General features: G+C 48.9%; 1 protein-coding gene and 1 long non-coding RNA gene across 2 annotated transcripts in view; both read right to left on the bottom strand.

Moving 5' to 3' along the window:
• Positions 1-20,609, bottom strand: part of LOC140427047 (uncharacterized) — a 340,763-nt gene that overhangs the window by 219,352 nt on the left and 100,802 nt on the right. The window lies entirely within an intron of this gene.
• The window catches only part of LOC140427045 (organic cation/carnitine transporter 2-like), a 90,280-nt gene continuing 74,457 nt past the window's right edge, over positions 4,787-20,609 (bottom strand). The window contains exon 7 of the mRNA XM_072512474.1: positions 4,787-6,040. Within this exon, the coding sequence (XP_072368575.1) occupies positions 5,956-6,040 (85 nt within the window). The 3' untranslated portion in view covers positions 4,787-5,955. The remainder of the gene's footprint in view (positions 6,041-20,609) is intronic.

Here is a 20,609-nt window from a genome sequence, read left to right as displayed (position 1 = left end):
TGGGATAAGAGAGGCATTTTCAAGATGGTATCTGTTATTCATGCAGTGCCACAGGGATCAGTGGTGGGGCCACAATTATTTACAACATAGAGTAGTGACTTAGACGAGGGGAGTGAATGTATTATTATCAAGTTCACTGTGACACAAAAATAGATGGGATGGCAAGTGGTGAGGATGACAAAGGACAGGATTTTCCACATCCCCTGCGGTATGTTTTGTGGCAAGGGAGGTGCCTATCATTAGCACCGTTGGCAGGATCTTCTGGTCCTGCCACAGACAAAGGGGTTTCCTGTTGTTTGCACGTTCTGCTACTGGGGAACATGCGACGGTGATTCATTGCCGGCAGGATCAGAACATCGCCTTGGCGGGACCAGCTGGAAAATCCCGCCCAAAGAGCCCACAGTGGGATATAGACAGGTTAAATACCAAAACAGATGGAAATAATGCAGGAAAATGTGAAGTTATGCACTTTGGTGGAAATAAAGAAGTTGAAGATTTCAAATTGAGAAAGACTGCAGGCAGTTGCAGCACAGAGAGATTTGGGGTTCCTCGTGCAGAAATCAGAAAATGCTACCGTGCAAGTTCTGCAGGTAGTAGGGAAGTGTCATGACACCCTTGGCTAGTGCACGGTTAATTCCAGCCCCACTTGACCCGGAATTGCAAATCAGGTGAAATTAGAATATGGCTCTGGTTGAGTTAAACTGACTAGTCGACAGGTTTGAAAATTTAAATAATCTTTGATGGTTTCTATTTTAAATATATTTATTCAAATTTTTCAGCAAATTTTCAACAAACCCCCCCCCAACAAAAAGAAAGAAACAAGAGCACAATAATCAGAAATTATACATTGGATTTCCCCCATATACAATAACCCCCCATATAACATTTAAAAACACAAATAGGGAAACCCCCCCCACCCCACCTTCACCCAAACACCACCCTAAAAGAAACCCTCCCCCCCCCCACGCCCTTGGGCTGACCTCTTCCTAACGCTCCGCGAGATAGTCTAGGAATGGTTGCCACCGCCTGAGGAACCCTTGCACAGACCCTCGCAAGGTAAACTTTATCCTCTCCAGCTTGATGAACCCTGCCATGTCATTGATCCAAGCTTCCACACTAGGGCACTTTGCATCTTTCCACAGTAGCAAAATCCTCCGCCGGGCTACCAGGGACGCAAAGGCCAGAATACCGGCCTCTTTCGCCTCCTGCACTCCCGGCTCATCCGATACCCCAAATAATGCCAATCCTCAGCTCGGCTTGACCCGGGCGTTCACCACCTTGGACATAGTCCTCGCAAAACCCCTCCAAAACCCATCCAGCGCCGGGCACGACCAGAACATATGGACGTGATTTGCCGGGCTCCCCGAGCACCTCCCACATCTGTCCTCCACCCCAAAGAACCTACTCAACCTCGCCCCTGTAATACGCTCTGTGAGTAACTTTGAACTGTATTAGGCTGAGCCTGGCGCAAGAGGAGGAAGAATTAACCCTACTCAGGGCATCAGCCCACAGACCTTCATCTATCTCCTCCCCAAGCTCCTCCTCCCACTTGCCTTTTAACTCCTCCACCGAGGCCTCCTCCTCTTCCTTCAGCTCCTGGTAAATCGCCAAAACCTTGCCTGCTCCAACCCATACACCCAAAATCACCCAGTCTTGTATCCCACGTGCCGGAAGCAGCGGGAATTCCCTCACCTGCCGCCTCACAAACGCCCTCACTTGCATGTACCTAAAAGCGTTTCCCGGGGGTAGCCCAAACTTCTCCTCCAGCGCCCCGAGGCTCGCAAACGTCCCATCGATGAACAAGTCCCCCATTCTTCTAATCCCTGCCCGATGCCAGCTCCGAAACCCCCCATCCATCCTTCCCGGGCGAACTGATGATTCTCCCGAATCGGGGACCAAATCGAGGCTCCCACCTCGCCCTGTGTCGCCTCCATTGCCCCCAGATCTTCAGTGTCACCGCCACCACCGGACTCGTGGTGTACCTTGTCGGCGAGAGCGGCAGCGGTGCCATCACCTGCGCCCTCAGGCTCGTGCCCACACAGGACACCATCTCTAGCCTCTTCCACGCCGCCCCCTCGTCCTCCATTACCCACTTACGGATCATCGCCACATTGGCTGCCCAATAATAGCCACACAAATTTGGCAGCGCATGCCCCCCCCCCTGAACCTGCTACGCTCCAGAAACACTCTCTTCACCCTCGGGGTCTTATTCACCCACACAAATCCCATGATGCTCCTGCTTACCCGTTTGAAAAAGGCCTTGGGGATCAAAATGGGAAGGCACTGGAACACAAAGAGAAACCTCGAAAGGACCGTCATTTTGACCGACTGCACCCTACCCGCTAGTGAGAGTGGCAGCATAACCCATCTTTTAAAATCTTCCTCCATCTGCTCCACCAACCGTGTCAAATCGAGCTTGTGCAGGCCCCCCCAACTCCTAGCTACTTGGATCCATTGGTACCGAAAGCTCCTTTCCGCCCTCTTCAGCGGTAGCTCGTCTATCCCCCTTCCCTGGTCACGTGAATGCACCACAAAGAGCTCACTCTTCCCTACGTTGAGTTTATATCTCGAAAAGTCCCCAAACTCCCTAAGGATCTGCATGACCTCCGCCATCCCCTCCACTGGATTCGCCACATATAACAACAGGTCGTCGGCATACAACGACACCCGGTGTTCCTCTTCCCCCGGACCAGTCCCCTCCATTTCCTGGACTCCCTCAGTGCCATGGCCAATGGCTCAATTGCCAGTGCAAACAAGGGGGATAAGGGGCACCCCTGCCTCGCCCCCCCGGTACAGCCAAAAGTACTCCGACCTCCGCCGGTTCATAGCCACACTCACCACTGGGGCTCTATATAGCAGCCTGACCCAACTGATGAACCCCTCCCTGAACCCAAACCTCCGCAACACTTCCCAAAGATACTCCCACTCCACCCGATCAAAGGCCTTCTCCGCGTCCATAGCTGCCACTACCTCCGCTTGCCCCTCTACCGAGGGCAACATAATCACATTGAGGAGCCTCCGCACATTTGTGTTTAGCTGCCTACCCTTCACAAATGACGTCTGGTCCTCATGAATCACCCCCGGGTCACAGTCCTCAATTCTCGTAGCCAGCACCTTCGCCAGCAACTTAGCGTCAACATTGAGGAGCGAGATCGGTCTATACCACCCACATTGCAATGGATCCTTGTCCCGCGTCAAGATCAAAGAAATCAGCGCCCTGGACATTGTCGGGGGCAATGTCCCCCCCCCACCCTCACCTTATTAAAAGTCCTGACTAGCAACGGGCCCAGCAGGTCCACGTATGTCCTGTAGAATTCAACCGGGAACCCATCCGGCCCCGGGGCCTTCCCCATTTGCATGCTCCCCAATCCTTTAACCAGCTCCTCCAGCCCAATCGGCGCCCCCAAACCAGCCACCTCCTCCTCCTCCACCCTCGGGAACCTCAGCTGATCTAGGAATCGTCGCATCCCCTCCTCCCCCGCTGGGGGCTCAGACCTGTACAGATCCCCATAGAAGTCCCTAAATACCTCGTTTATTCTCACCGCACTCCGCACCGTATTCCCCCCTCTATCCTTAACTCTACCAATCTCCCTCGCTGCCTCCCTCTTACGAAGCTGATGTGCCAGCATCCGACTCGCCTTCTCCCCATACTCATACGTCGCCCCCTGCGCTTTAAACACAGCAAACATTCCCCCCACGACAAACCCTCAATTTGAGTCCAACTTTTCAGTCTGTATAAAGTTCCATGCCTCATCAGGCGTTTCAAAATAGTGGTGCGGATCTTGGAACGTGACCCACAATTGCGCTGGCTGCAGCATCCTGAACTTCACCCCCTTCCGATGGAGCACCGCCTTAGCCTGGTTGAAACCAGCCCTCTTCTTAGCCACCTCCGCACTCCAGTCCTGATAAATTTGGATCTCCGTGTTCTCCCACCTGCTGCTCCGCTCTTTTTTGGCCCATCGCAGGACGCACTCTCTGTCCACAAAGCGATGGAACCTCACCACTACAGGCCTTGGCGGCTCGTTGGCTTTGGGTCTCCTTGCCAGGACCCGATGAGCCCCATCCAGTTCCAGGGCCTCGGGAAAGCTCTCGTGCCCATCAACGAATTGAGCATCGTGCTCATATAATAATCTTTGATGGTTAACAATAATTGTAATAAAACTGATCGGAAAATGTAACTGACTATTGAATATCTGATTCTCAACCCCCCCACCCCTTTCTAACTACCCTCATACTCTACACACACTCAGACAAATAACACAGGGGGAAAAGGGTGGTTGAGAAGTAAAGTAAATATTAATAAAAGAAATGGATAAAGTATCTTTGATGCAAATGGATGGCTTACAGTTAGTTCCTTTCTGATGGTTAGTCCTACAGTTGGGTACTTTCTTTTCCTTCAACTTGTAATGATCTTCACTGCAGACTCACAAAGACAACAGGCAACCGGCAGTAGAGGGTGAAACACAGCTCCTTCGCCTTTGAGGGTCTAGAGGCTTCTGGAAACTCTCTCCGAAAGCATCAGGCAGGAACCAATTACTCAGGCAGAACACTGTCCCCGGCCAACCCACTAATTGCGAGTCAACCAATCAAACCGACTCCCTCCAAAGCTGGCTCCTAAGATTCACTTGGCACCAGAGGGACTGGTGTCTCTTCTCCAAAATACATAACCTCAGAACACATGAGCCTGGCAAGCACTCTTTTGCTTGAAGGCACATCCCAATTATGGTCCACTGACCGCAAATAATAAAATAAAATAAATGGGAACAAAAGAGGAAGGACTCTTACAGTAGGCAAATGGAATGCTGGTTTTTATTTCATGTGGAATGGAGTATCAAAATAGGAAAGACACATGAACGAATGAATGAGATCCAAATTGCAACCTTATTTATCACAATTGCTAATCGCTCATCAATCCACAATCATGGATTTAAAACTTGCATTTCCTAATAAGATGAATAATTGTAATCCAGAGATCAACAAACAAAAAAATCATAGGTCCATATCTTGCTCCAGAGGATTATTTGTTCAAACAGACATCGTAAATATCAGTTTAACAGTTTATAATTTGTACCATATATAATCCCAAAACTTCCATCCAGAATATTGGATAAAATTGCAGTGTTTTCTTCCCATCTAACTATGGCTGCAGACATATGTCCATATCTTGCTCCAGGGGATGATTTTTGTTAAAAAAAACATCCTAAATATTAGTTCATAATTTGTACCATGTGCAATCCCAAAACCATCACCAAGAATAATAGATAAAATCATAATGTTTACTTCCCATCTAAATTCTCACTGACATATGTGTCAAAGGTGAAATTATTTTTTATATTAATACTGATGGCTTTCAGTGAGAAGAGTTGGGAACTGATGAGATACATTGACAGTAATTGCAACATTATTTTTGTCAGGTTCATAGGAACAGGAATATTCCTCTCGGTTCCATAAAAACAATCTGAGCTGCTAATGCCCTGGAATCCGCCATTTAGGATTGTGGCTCACACTCCTTGCCTTTGCTGACGGGGGGATAGCCCAATATTGCGAGGCCTTAACCCAGTGAGTTGCATCGGAACATCCCTTGATGCCTCCCACAGCCAACTGGATGTAATTGAAGTCAACGCCTCACAATTGCAACGTGTGGATTACCAGCTAGCCAGTGAGCTCCACTGATCCTTTGGCCAAATACCAAAATCGACCTCATAATATACTTTTAGCCCAAACTGAACCACAAAGTTTTGTATTACATAAGAATACATTGTTGGTTCCAAATGAAAATGAGAAAATTTAAGTAACAAAATATTGCCAATTTCTGTTGATCTGAGTATTTGACAATGGTCCCTGAGTATATCGAATTCATTGCCAAACATATGTCACCAGGAGGTAATGTTAGACAAGTAAATAAACTGGAAATACATGACTGTCCATTTCTGCTGATCAGTGACCAGGGCTGGGTTAAATTTCCTCCTTTTTACTGACCATTGTAACGTTTTCTCCATTTCTATAGAAGTAATTTCTATGAGTATCTCTACCTTTGAACCTGCAATCAAATCAAAAACAGCACCGTTAAAAATAACAAAAATCGCTGAACATTCTGTCCTGTTTTACTAGGTAGATAAGAGCAACTTATTTCAACCAAATGGTCTTATTTCAATAATGTATAAAGGTTTAGAGTCAAATAATTTGATAATGTAGTTTTCTGAAGCATTATTACGTTGCCACCGATTGCTAAATATAAACATATTGGGATGTCAGGTAAAGTGGTAATGCAAACTTTGTACTGTCTGCTCATCACCTTTTTGTCAAGCTCAGATTGATTAGAAAAATCAATCTCAATTCAGTTGGGAAGTGAAATGAGCACAAATTATCTCTGTTCAACAATGAATGAGCAGGAGGAATGAAAAGTGTGCCAATCGTGGCTCTCAAAAAGTTGTGCAAGGTAGGTGAATTGGCCATGCTAAATTGCCCCTTAATTGCAAAAAAAGGAATTGGATACACTAAATTTAAAAAAAAGAAAAATATGCCAAGAGTTAAGCTACTAGGACACACCAAGTTGATACATGTTGGGCTTATTTTTCTTGTCTGAACTGCAAATATGGTATCAAATCAATGTCATTGACATTCCACATGACATTTCATTCCTGCTAATGCCCATTGTTTTGCAAGTAAGTCTGCTGTAACTTGTGGTATTGAGACCGACAGATCAGTAGATAGTAAGTTCACTGCTAAACCAGCGATGTGGTGCATGATTAGAAAGTCGAGCAAAGGGTCTGCCATTAACCTCAGAGTTCTTAATCACCAACCCTCTCGGAATTAAATATGTTACACGCTTGGTGACTGCTGTGATCACCATGGGTGTAAATGAGAGGAGAATAAGAATTTTAGTTCACAGAAGAAAAGCAATTTTTACAGCACTTTTCATAACCTCAAATCATCCTGGTCTCATTAGCGAATTAGGTACTTCTGAAGTGTAGTCACTTTTATTTAATATTTGAAATGCAGCAGCCAATCTGTGACCAGCAAGCTCCCACAAACAGCAATAACCAGATAATAATAATAATCTTTATTATTGTCACAAGTAGGCTTACATTTAAAAAAAATATTTTATTGAAGCATTTGTAATTTTCATAATTTAACATATTGACATTTCTAAAACAACCGCGGCAGTCGATGCACAAAATGCCCCCTAAAATAACACAGAATAAACCACGTACCCCACTTCTCCCGCCCTATCGCCAATTATCCGTGTACTAAATTCCCAGTCCTTATTTAACATTACCATGCCTCCTATTTTCCTCCCCCCCCCCTTTTCCCTTTCCACCCTTACTGCTGACGTTCAGTTTTTGTTAAAGAAATCGATGAATCCCTGTATTGATCCTCTTAAAGCAAACTTGATTCTCTCCAGACTGAGAAACTCTACCATATCGCTGACCCACACTCCTGATTTGGGGGCTCCGAGTCCCTCCATCTCAGCAAGATCAGTCTCCGGGCCACCAGGGAGGAGAAGGCCAGAATATCGGCCTCCCTCCCCCCCATTGCCCTCGGATCTTCCGACAGCCCAAATATTGCTAATTCTGGACTCGGAGTTACCCTACCTTCCAGGCGTCCGACATAACATCTGCAAATCCTTGCCAGAATTCCCTCAGTTTCGGACATGCCCAAAACATATGAACATGGTTGGCCGGGCTACCCACACACTGCCCGCATCTGTCCTCCACCTCCTCGAAGAACCTACTCATCCGGGCTACCGTTATGTGGGCCCTGTGGACTACCTTGAACTGAATCATGCTGAGTCTAGCACAGGACGAGGATGCATTTACCCTTTTCAAGGCTTTTTCCCACACTTCAGTTTCCAGCTCCCCTCTCAACTCCTCTTCCCACTTCCTCTTCACCTCTCTGATAGGTGCCCCTTCCCACCTCCAACCCCTGTTTTTTACACCACTTTATCCTGTAGTCCCCTCAGAGGGAGGCGAGGAAAGCTTCGTACAAAGTCCCACACTTGAAGATACCGAAACCTGTTCCGTCCCGGCAAGTCAAACTCCTCCACTAATGTCTCCAAGGTTGGGAAGCCCTCCTGGATGAATAGATCCCCAAACCTCTCAATCCCTGCCTGCTGCCATGCCTTAAATCCCCCAACCAGCCCCCCTGGGACAAATCGGTGATTGTCACAGATCGGTGACCACACTGACGTCCCCTCCAGTCTCATATTCTGCCTCCATTGCCCCCATACCCTCAGGACTGCCACCACCACAGGACTTGTGGAGTACCGAGCCGGCGAGAACGGCAGGGGCTCCGTCAGTAAAGCCTCCAGACTCGTACCTTTGCAGGATGCTGCCTCCATCCACTCCCAGACCAACCCCTCCCCCACTACCCACGTCTTGACCATCGATATGTTGGCAGCCCAGTAATAGTTAATAAATCTCGGGATACCCAATCCCCCTTCCCCTCGGGCCCGTTCCAGGAGTGCCCTCTTTACTCTCGGGGTTCTACCTCGATATCGCCACATTCATATTTCTGAAAAAAGCCTTTGGGACAAAAATCTGGAGACACTGAAAAAGAAAAGCAGTCTCGGAAAGACAGTCATCTTCACCGTCAGAACTCTCCCCGCCAGCGTCAGGGGGAGCATGTCCCATCCACAAAAATCCCGTCTCATTTGATCCACTGCTTTGCCCAAATTTAACTTGTGAAGCTACCCCCAATCCTTGGCCACTTGAATCCCCAGATACCTAAAACTCTTCCCAACCACTTTAAAAGGTAGCTCCTTCAGTCTCCATTCCTGTCCATGTGCCTGAATCACGAACATCTCGCTTTTTCCCATGTTTAACTTACAGCCTGAAAATCGCCCCAATTCTCCTAATACCTCCATGATTTTGGTCATCCCCCTCACTGGGTCCGTGATATAAAGCGTCCGCACAGAGAGAGACCCTGTGCTCCACCCCCCCTCTCACTATTCCCCTCCAGGTATTCGCTGCTCTCAGAGCCATTACTAAGGGTTCTATGGCCATGGCAAACAGTAATGGGGAGAGTGGGCATCCCTGCCTTGTCCCCCGACAAAGACAAAAGTATTCTGACCAAACTCGGTTAGTTCTTACATTTGCCACCAGGGCCTAGTACAGTAGCCAGACCCACTCCACAAATCCCTGACCAAACCCAAACCTGCCTAAAATATCCCATAGATACTTCCACTCCACTCGGTCGAAAGCCTTCTCCGCGTCCATGGCAACTACCACCTCAGCCTCGCGCCCCTCCACTGGCATCATAATTACATTAAGAAGCTGGCTAATGTTGGATGTCAGGTGCCTGCCCTTTACAAATCCCATCTGATCCTTCCCAATTATCTCCGGGACATAGTCCTCTATTCGAATGGCGAGGATCTTTGCCATTAATTTGGAATCTACATTCAAGAGGGAGATTGGCCTGTACGATCCACAGCTCTCCGGATCCTTGTCACGCTTCAGGATGAGAGAAATTGCTGCCTGTGATAACGTTGGGGGGGTGGGGGGGGAGGGGGGGGAGTACTCCCAGCTCCTTGGACTCATTGAAAGCCTTAACCAGGAGCGGCCCCAGTAACCCAGAGAACTTCTTATAAAATCCCACTGGGAACCCATCAGGTCCCACCCCCAGTCCATCTACACCTCCCCAAGCCCAATTGAGCCCCCCAGGACCTCCACCAGCTCCTCATTTACATTCAGGAACTCTAGCCTCCCCAGGAATTGATTCATGTCCTCCTCCCCATCCGGGCGTTCCGACTCGTATAGCTGGCTATAAAATTACCGGAACACTTCATTCACCCCCCCTGGGACCGTCACCGTCTTCCCCCTCAAATCCTTTATTTTCCCTATTTCTCTTGTAGCCATCTGAGATGGCCACCTGCAAAAGGACAATGGGAATTATGGCCAACCCAGAACTCAGACAGATACAGAGCTTCTGTGTATTTGAAACGCAGATAACTAGACCTGATCCAAACCCCTGCTCATTTGCATTCTAATGGCCCATTTCCCCAAAACAATAGGACTCCAATCAAGAAACCGATTCAGCCACAGACTGATTGGCGCCACTCCCTTTACTCAATGACCGTTCAGGACCTGCCCAGCCACCAAGGCACCCGCCCCTTTATTGGCCGAAATCGAAGGCAGTGATCGAAACCCTGTCGCATTATTGGGTCCAAGATTAAGGACCATCCCAAAGAGCGCGAAATCCCAGAGGGATAAAAGAGGACACAGCCATGTGTTCTGTCTTTTTTTGGACCCGGCCTGTGCCAGCCTCCTTTGAGTCCAGCCTGTGCCAGCCCAACTGCAGCATAACAACCAGCCAGCCAAGTTCAAGACAACAATGGCTACCTGACGGATGAGCCCAGCAGAGACAGATCCACTTCTTCAAACCAGCCACATGATCAAAATAAAGGCCTTATCCATTTGCACAGTGCCGGTTGCCTGAAGTTAAGTATAGGTTATTGTAGTTGATAGGTGTAGTTTAACTTGTAGTACATTGTGCTTGCATGTCGAAGTAACCCTTGTGTGTAAATAAACCATCTTTGAACTTGAACTGACTAACTGATTGTGTGGTCATTTGACCGATATACGGGAAAGCCTTATGGTTCAGTAAGAGAAATAGAAACACCCACAGTATTGGCGACGCTGTTGGGACATAACATCATATCATAAAAAGAACCTCAGTATCATATTGGCGACTCTAAAGAGCAACATTATTGGTGACGCTCGTCGGATAGTATTCCCCTAAATTGGCAACATTATTGGCGACCTCTGACGGGACTTGATTTAGAAGTGATTTTGTCACTCCAAGAGAACCCACAAAACTTTGAAATCCAATTGCAAGAGAAAGAAAGAACCAAAAGTGCAAGCCCATATCGACCAAATCACCGAATTTCGGAAGTGTGTACTAACCTGTATGCGTACTAACAGGGATATAAGGTAAACACGTTAGATTGTGTCAAAACTATTGAGGGAATTGTGAACCGGAAAATAGCTTAGGCCATACCCGCAGTTCAAATCGCCGCCTTATTCCCCTGTCCCAAATTAACGATAGGAAACAGAGATTAACGGTAGGAAACAAGAGAAAAGAGAAATTTAAAAAGAGATATTAAAAGCAATGGCCACAAAAGTGATGGAACGTTTAATGAACCTGTAGGAACCCGAGGTCGCAGTGACCAACAGAGCAGAGCAATGCCCCATATGGGAGGAAGAGTTGAGGAAGTATTTGAAGGGGAAAGGATGGCCCCTTTGGTCCAATTTTTGTGCGAATGACGAATCAGGTCCAGGAAGCATAGGACAAACTTGGTGGGACAACCTAACTGAGGTCCATAAGAAAAATGCAGCGAAAGTCCGAAAGCCGATGGCAATAGTGTCCTGTTTGGCACAGTTGCGAGGCACAGAGGAGGTCGTGAAGACGCTCCCCAGGCAGTTAGTTGAGAAAGACGAGAAGAATGAGGGAAACAATAGTGAAAGTGAAAAAATAATCAAGCAACTCTGGGACCAGTTGGCAGCTAAGGATAAGGAGATGGCTGATGTGAAACAAACACACCAATCTTGTTTAGTTCACCTTAGCAGCTTTCAGACCCAATACGATAAAGCTTACCAAGATACACAGCGCGCAGTCTTGGTAAGAGAAGAAACAGAACAGTAGGTAGCCCAGCTAAGTAGTCAATTTAAAGGCAGCTTTGCGAGCGCTCCACCGCTCCACAACAGAACAGAGACAAAGCACAGAAGACCACGCGAAATGCAGACAACAAATAGAGAAACTACAGTCACTGCTTTCAGTGCAGAATGGCTTCCGTTATACTTTTGGACAAAATTTAGATGAGGAAGGTGCCCCTGATTGGCAAGAATTAAATGAAAGCGCCCAGAGATATGTGGAGGATACAGGAAATCAAAATCGAGCCCTCCATGCCCCAAAAAGGAAAGCACCCGCACTACCGACTGCACAAGCAGCACACCCCCCCACGAATCCGGTTATCACGCAGCGCAAGTCATCGGATCAGGATGAGCCTGATTTCGTTTACACCATCCCACTATCTATAACCCAGTTGAGAGATGCTTGCACCAAAATTGTTCCATTTCAGCCCACCGCAGACCCGCACAGCTTCTTTGAGGAGGTGCGCCAACAAAAAATTATGTACGTCCTAGATGAGAGAGGGGAAGTCAAACTCATAGTTATGAGCCTTAGTCAGTCCGTAAGATCAGCTTTGCCCGAACCCCAGAATGTCGCAGGAGTAACCCTACAGTAAATGAAAACAGCCAGTTTAGATGCAATCGGGTACAACAAGGGAGATCCGGTAGAAGGTTTAAATCACTGTAGGCAAAAGAAGGGAGAGCATCCGATCGCATTTGCAGGTCACCTTTGGATCCATTTTAAAGCAGTATTTGGGGATTTGAACCGCGCACACTTAAATGAGGACGACACCACTAAATGGTCCCGCAAATTAGTCTCGCATGCCACAGAAGCAGGTCAAAAGGCTTGTGTGAATTACGACCCCGCAGACCACGCACATAATGAATTTTGGGTTTTAAAAAGAGACTCTCCAGAGCATGGGAACAAACCCTACACAGGCAGGCAGATCAGGAACAGATATAAGCAAACATGCACCCAGTTAGAACTAACCAGGACCCAGCATGGATAAATGACGGTAGACATGAAGGACAGCACCCCAGAGCACAGGCACCACGAGGTTGCTACAATTGCGGACACATGGGACATTACGCTTGTGAATGCCGACAGAACCCCCCCGAACCAGCAACGACACCAACCATCAAACCCCCCCACCTAGGAACAATGTTAGGCCCATACACAGTGTTAGTGCCCGTTCAGACTATTCAGCGGTCAACACCACAGATTGACAGTGTTCGGACTCCCCAACTTGGGTCTGCGACACACTCTGGGACAAATCAGGCAGACCAGTAGTCACAGGCACAGGCTGGAGACAACCAGTCAAATTTCTTTGGGATACAGGAGGGTCCCGCACCACTTTAAACTCCTCCACCATATTTCAGCGTTGCAAATGGCCCACCACAAACACCATCATCCTTAGTGGATTTACCAGACACATACAACAGGGATACATCACAGCCCCCGTAGATATTCAGATAAGGAACATAAGCACCAGGCACCCTGTTGTTTTAGTTGACTTGCCCCAAACAGCCGAGCACATTCTAGGCATCGACTTTATGAGCTCCCATAATCTTCCCTTTGATCCAGTGAATAAATGTGTATGGAGAATGGCCAAAGCAGCTAGGGCTTCCGCTACGCTCACAGTAGGGGATTATGAACATAGGATTTGCTCAGTAGGAGACTATTGGTTTAATCCGCAAACAATTAGTGCAGATCAAACAATTAGAGAGGTCCTCGTGAAACACAAAGATTTGTTCGCACAACACAAACATGATTGTGGGAAGATCCCAAGTATGGTCACAATTTCAGGTCCCAATCCAAAGACACAAAAGCAATACGGTTTCGCACAGCAAGCCAAGGGTGAGATTTCTAAAGTTATCAATAGTTTATTAGACCAAGGAGTAATTCAGCCCGCAGCGTCAAAAAGAACAAAGAACAAAGAAATGTACAGCACAGGAACAGGCCCTTCGGCCCTCCAAGCCCGTGCCGACCATGCTGCCCGACTAAACTACAATCTTCTACACTTCCTGGGTCCGTATCCCTCTATTCCCATCCAATTCATGTATTTGTCAAGATGCCCCTTAAATGTCACTATCGTCCCTGCTTCCACCACCTCCTCCAGTAGCGAGTTCCAGGCACCCACTACCCTCTGTGTAAAAAACTTGCCTCGTACATCTACTCTAAAACTTGCCCCTCTCACCTTAAACCTATGCCCCCTAGTAATTGACCCCTCTACCCCGGGGAAAAGCCTCCGACTATCCACTCTGTCTATGCCCCTCATAATTTTGTTGACCCCCCTACCCCGGGGTAGAGGGGTCAACAAAACCTCCTTCGTTCCAGTGAGAACAAACCGAGTTTATTCAACCGCTCCTCATAGCTAATGCCCTCCATACCAGGCAACATTCTGGTAAATCTCTTCTGCACCCTCTCTAAAGCCTCCACATCCTTCTGGTAGTGTGGCGACCAGAATTGAACACTATACTCCAAGTGTGGCCTAACTAAGGTTCTATACAGCTGCAACATGACTTGCCAATTCTTATACTCAATGCCCCGGCCACTGAAAGCAAGCATGCCGTATGCCTTCTTGACTACCTTCTCCACCTGTGTTGCCCCTTTCAGTGACCTGTGGACCTGTACTCCTAGATCTCTTTGACTTTCAATACTCTTGAGGGTTCTACCATTCACTGTATATTCCCTACCTGCATTAGACCTTCCAAAATGCATTACCTCACATTTGTCCGGATTAAACTCCATCTGCCATCTCTCCGCCCAAGTCTCCAAACTGTATCTTCTGACAGTCCTCATCGCTATCCACAATTCCACCAACCTTTGTGTCGTCTGCAAACTTACTAATCAGACCAGTTACATTTTCCTCCAAATCATTTATATATACTACAAACAGCAAAGGTCCCAGCACTGATCCCTGTGGAACACCACTGGTCACTACCCTCCAATTAGAAAAGCATCCTTCCATTGCTACTCTCTGCCTTCGATGACCTAGCCAGTACTGTATCCACCTTGCCAGCTCACCCCTGATCCCGTGTGACTTCACCTTTTGTACTAGTCTACCATGAGGGACCTTGTCAAAGGATTTACTGAAGTCCATATAGACAACATCCACTGCCCTACCTGCATCAATCATCTTTGTGACCTCCTCAAAAAACTCTATCAAGTTAGTGAGACACGACCTCCCCTTCACAAAACCATGCTGCCTCTCGCTAATACGTCCATTTGCTTCCAAATGGGAGTAGATCCTGTCTCGAAGAATTCTCTCCAGTAATTTCCCTACCACTGAAGTAAGGCTCACCGGCCTGTAATTCCCTGGATTATCCTTGCTACCCTTCTTAAACAGAGGAACAACATTGGCTATTCTCCAGTCCTCCGGGACATCTCCTGAAGACAGTGAGGATCCAAATATTTCTGTCAAGGCCTCAGCAATTTCCTCTCCAGCCTCCTTCAGTATTCTGGGGTAGATCCCATCAGGCCCTGGGGACTTATCTACCTTAATATTTTTTAAGACACCCAACACCTCGTCTTTTTGGATCTCAATGTGACCCAGGCTATCTACACACCCTTCTCCAGACTCAACATCGACCAATTTCTTCTCTTTGGTGAATACTGATGCAAAGTATTCATTTAGTACCTCGCTCATTTCCTCTGGCTCCACACATAGATTCCCTTGCCTATCCTTCAGTGGGCCAACCCTTTCCCTGGCTACCCTCTTGCTTTTTCTGTCCGTGTAAAAAGCCTTGGGATTTTCCTTAACCCTATTTGCCAATGACTTTTCGTGACCCCTTCTAGCCCTCCTGACTCCTTGCTTAAGGTCCTTCCTATTTTCCTGATATTCCACGCACGCTTCATCTGTTCCCAGCCTTTTAGCCCTGACAAATGCCTCCTTTTTCTTTTTGACGAGGCCTACAATATCTCTCGTTATCCAAGGTTCCCGAAAATTGCCGTATTTATCTTTCTTCCTCACAGGAACATGCCGGTCCTGAATTCCTTTCAACTGACACTTGAAAGCCTCCCACATATCAGGTGTTGATTTGCCCTCAAACATCCGCCCCCAATCTATGTTCTTCAGTTCCTGCCTAAAATTGTTATAATTAGCCTTCCCCCAATTTAGCACATTCATCCTAGGACCACTCTTATCCTTGTCCACCAGTACGTTAAAACTTACTGAATTGTGGTCACTGTTACCAAAATGCTCCCCTACTGAAACATCTACCACCTGGCTGGGCTCATTCCCCAATACCAGGTCCAGTACCGTCCCTTCCCTAGTTGGACTGTCTACATATTGTTTTAAGAAGCCCTCCTGGATGCTCCTTACAAACTCCGCCCCGTCTAAGTCCCTGGCACTAAGTGAGTCCCAGTCAATATTGGGGAAGTTGAAGTCTCCCATCACCACAACCCTGTTGATTTTACTCTTTTCCAAAATCTGTCTACCTATCTGCTCCTCTATCTCCCGCTGGCTGTTGAGAGGCCTGTAGTAAACCCCCAACATTGTGACTGCACCCTTCTTATTCCTGATCTCTACCTATATAGCCTCACTGCCCTCTGAGGTGTCCTCCCGCAGTACAGCTGCGATATTCTCCCTAACCAGTCACGCAACTCCGCCTCCCTTTTACATCCCCCTCTATCCCGCCTGAAACATCTAAATCCTGGAACGTTTAGCTGCCAATCCTGCCCTTCCCTCAACCAGGTCTCTGTAATGGCAACAACATCATAGTTCCAAGTACTAATCCAAGCTCTAAGTTCATCTGCCTTACCCGTAATACTTCTTGCATTAAAACATATGCACTTCAGGCCACCAGACCCGCTGTGTTCAGCAACTTCTCCCTGTCTGCTCTGCCTCAGAGCCTCACAGTCCCTATTCCCTAGTTCTCCCTCAATGCTCTCACCTTCTGACCTATTGCTCCCGTGCCCACCCCCCTGCCATAGTAGTTTAAACCCTCCCGTGTGACACGAGCAAACCTCGCGGCCAGGATATTTATGCCTCGCCAGTTTAGATGCAACCCGTCCTTCTTATATAGGTCACACCTGCCCCGGAAGAGCTCCCAGTGGTCCAGATAACGGAAACCCTCCCTCCTACACCAGCTGTTTAGCCACGTGTTTAGCTGCTCTATCTTCCTATTTCTAGCCTCACTGGCACGTGGCACAGGGAGTAATCCCGAGATTACAACCCTAGAGGTCCTGTCTTTTAACTTTCTGTCTAGCTCCCTGAACTCCTGCTGCAGGACCTCATGCCCCTTCCTGCCTATGTCGTTAGTACCAATATGCACAACGACCTCTGCCTGTTTGCCCTCCCCCTTCAGGATGCCCTCTACCCGTTCGGAGACAGCCTGGACCCTGGCACCAGGGAGGCAACATACCATCCTGGAGTCTCTTTCACGTCCACAGAAGTGCATATCTGTGCCCCTGACTATAGAGTCCCCTATTACTATTGCTCTTCTGCGCTTTGACCCTCCCTTCTGAACATCAGAGCCAGCCGTGGTGCCACTGCTCTGGCTGCTGCTGTTTTCCCCTGAGAGGCTATCCCCCCCGACAGTATCCAAAGGGGTATACCTGTTTGAGAGGGGGACAACCACAGGGGATTCCTGCACTGACTGCCTGCCCTTTCTGGTGGTCACCCATTTCTCTGCCTGCACCTTGGGTGTGACCACATTTATATAACTGCGATCTATGACGCTTTCCGCCACCTGCATGCTCCTAAGTGCATCCAATTGCTGCTCCAACCGAACCATGCGGTCTGTGAGGAGCTCCAGTTGGGTGCACTTTCTGCAGATGAAGCCATCCGGGACGCTGGAAGCCTCCCGGACCTGCCACATCTCACAGTCAGAGCTCTGAACCCCTCTAACTGACATTGCGTCAATTAATTAAAATTAAAAGTTGTTTAAAAAAATGTAAAATATATTTTTTTTAAATTTCAAAGTTACTGTTAACTATCTGTTTCCTACCACTAGATTTCTAATATAAATGCGAAAGCTAAATATAGTATTCTCCAATCTCTGGCTTAGATACCCCTCTAAATTATAATTAAGTAATTATGTTTAATTAGTTACCAATGCTTAATTTTTTTAATTTAGTGTAGATTCCCAACCAGCCACTCAGGTCACAGCTTTTCTGTGATGTCACTTCAGTTTCCCCCGACACACACAATTTGAAAAAGGCATAAAAGTAAAAATGAGTAAAAATCACTTACTTACCTTCTTACCTTCTGAGTGTCTTAGATGTTCTCAGGTTCTCTCCCTGACAGATACTGCTCCTCCTCCTCCGAACGGCTCCCGAAACTAGGCCGCGATCTTTTAAAATCTCCACTCCGACTCGCAGCTCCCGCTCTTTTTAAATCTCCCGCGCTGTTTTCAATATCCCGCTCGCTCACCTCTTGAGCTGTTTTCAATGTCCCAGCTCACTCAGCTCCCGCGCTGTTTTCAATGTCCCGGCTCACTCAGCTCCCGCACTGTTTTCACTGTCCTGGCTCACTCACCCCCCGCGCTGTTTTCACTGTCCCGGCTCACTCAACTCCCACGCTGTTTTCACTGCCCCGGCTCACTCACCTCCCGCGCTGTTTTCACTGTCCCGGCTCGCTCACCTCTCGCGCTGTTTTCACTGTCCCGGCTCACTCACCTCTCGCGCTGTTTTCAATTTCCCGGCTCACTCAGCTCCCGCGCTGTTTTCAATGTCCCGGCTCACTCAGCTCCCGCGCTGTTTTCACTGTCCCGGCTCACTGACCTCCCACGCTGTTTTCACTGTCCCGGCTCACTCACCTCTCGCGCTGTTTTCAATTTCCAGGCTCACTCATCTCTCGCGCTGTTTTCACTGTCCCGGCTCACTCACCTCCCGCGCGCGCTGTTTTCACTGTCCCAGCTCACTCAGCTCCCGCGCTGTTTTCAATGTCCCGGCTCACTCAGCTCCCGCACTGTTTTCACTGTCCTGGCTCACTCACCCCCCGCGCTGTTTTCACTGTCCCGGCTCACTCAACTCCCACGCTGTTTTCACTGCCCCGGCTCACTCACCTCCCGCGCTGTTTTCACTGTCCCGGCTCACTCACCTCCCGCGCTGTTTTCACTGTCCCGGCTCACTCACCTCTCGCACTGTTTTCAATTTCCCGGCTCACTCAGCTCCCGCGCTGTTTTCAATGTCCCGGCTCACTCAGCTCCCGCGCTGTTTTCACTGTCCCGGCTCACTGACCTCCCACGCTGTTTTCACTGTCCCGGCTCACTCACCTCTCGCGCTGTTTTCAATTTCCAGGCTCACTCACCTCTCGCGCTGTTTTCACTGTCCCGGCTCACTCACCTCCCGCGCGCGCTGTTTTCACTGTCCCAGCTCACTCAGCTCCCGCGCTGTTTTCAATGTCCCGGATCACTCAGCTCCCGCGCTGTTTTCACTGTCCCGGCTCACTCACCTCCCGCGCTGTTTTCACTGTCCCGGCTCACTCAACTTCCGCGCTGTTTTCACTGTCCCGGCTCACTCAGCTCCCGCGCTGTTTTCACTGTTCCGGCTCACTCACCTCCCGCGCTATTTTCACTGTCCCGGCTCACTCAACTCCCGCGCTGTTTTCACTGATCCCGGCTCACTCACCTCCCGCGCTGTTTTCACTGTCCCGGCTCACTCACCTCTCGCGCTGTTTTCACTGTCCCGGCTCACTCACCTCCCGCGCTGTTTTCACTGTCCCGGCTCACTCAGCTCCCGCGCTGTTTTCAATGTCCCGGCTCACTCAGCTCCCGCGCTGTTTTCACTGTCCCGGCTCACTCAGCTCCCGCACTGTTTTCTATGTCGATGCTCACTCAGCTCCCGCGCTGTTTTCTATGTCCATGCTCACTCAGCTCCCGCGCTGTTTTCACTGTCCCGGCTCACTCACCTCTCGCGCTGTTTTCAATGTCCCGGCTCACTCACCTCCCGCGCTGTTTTCACTGTCACGGCTCACTCAGCTCCCGCGCTGTTTTCAATGTCCCGGCTCACTCAGCTCCCACGCTGTTTTCACTGCCCCGGCTCAATCACCTCTCGCGCTGTTTTCAATTTCCCGGCTCACTCAGCTCCCGCGCTGTTTTCAATGTCCCGGCTCACTCAGCTCCTGCGCTGTTTTCACTGTCCCGGATCACTCACCTCCCGCGCTATTTTCACTGTCCCGGCTCACTCAACTCCCGCGCTGTTTTCACTGCCCCGGCTCACTCACCTCCCGCGCTGTTTTCACTGTCCCGGCTCACTCACCTCTCGCGCTGTTTTCACTGTCCCGGCTCACTCACCTCCCGCGCTGTTTTCACTGTCCCAGCTCACTCAGCTCCCGCGCTGTTTTCAATGTCCCGGCTCACTCAGCTCCCGCGCTGTTTTCACTGTCCCGGCTCACTCAGCTCCCGCACTGTTTTCTATGTCGATGCTCACTCAGCTCCCGCGCTGTTTTCACTGTCCCGGCTCACTCACCTCCCGCGCTGTTTTCAATGTCCCGGCTCACTCAGCTCCCGCACTGTTTTCTATGTCGATGCTCACTCAGCTCCCGCGCTGTTTTCACTGTCCCGGCTCACTCACCTCCCGCGCTGTTTTCAATGTCCCGGCTCACTCACCTCTCGCGCTGTTTTCAATTTCGCGGCTCACTCAGCTCCCGCGCTGTTTTCAATGTCCCGGCTCACTCAGCTCCCGCACTGTTTTCCCTGTCCCGGTTCACTCACCTCCCGCGCTGTTTTCACTGTCCCGGCTCACTCACCTCCCGCGCTGTTTTCTATGTCCCGGCTCACTCAGCTCCCGCGCTGTTTTCAATGTCCCGGCTCACTCAGCTACCACGTCAACACATAATGCCCCAATTTGGCCCAAAAGAAAACCAGATGGTTCATGGCGATTAACGATCCGACGACCGAGAACTTAACAAGGTAACCCCTTTAGCAGCCCCCCCCGTTGCCACGAGTCCCGAGAGCATGCTCAAGCAGGGAGTACAGGCAATGTACTTCACAGTGCTGGACATCAGCAATGGCTTTTGGTCCATCCCCTTAGAC

This window comes from Scyliorhinus torazame, chromosome 7 (genome assembly GCF_047496885.1).
Source record: "Scyliorhinus torazame isolate Kashiwa2021f chromosome 7, sScyTor2.1, whole genome shotgun sequence".
Taxonomy (NCBI): domain Eukaryota; kingdom Metazoa; phylum Chordata; class Chondrichthyes; order Carcharhiniformes; family Scyliorhinidae; genus Scyliorhinus; species Scyliorhinus torazame.
The sequence above is the reverse complement of the archived record's forward strand: the minus strand, read 5'-3'. Positions and strand labels throughout refer to the sequence as shown.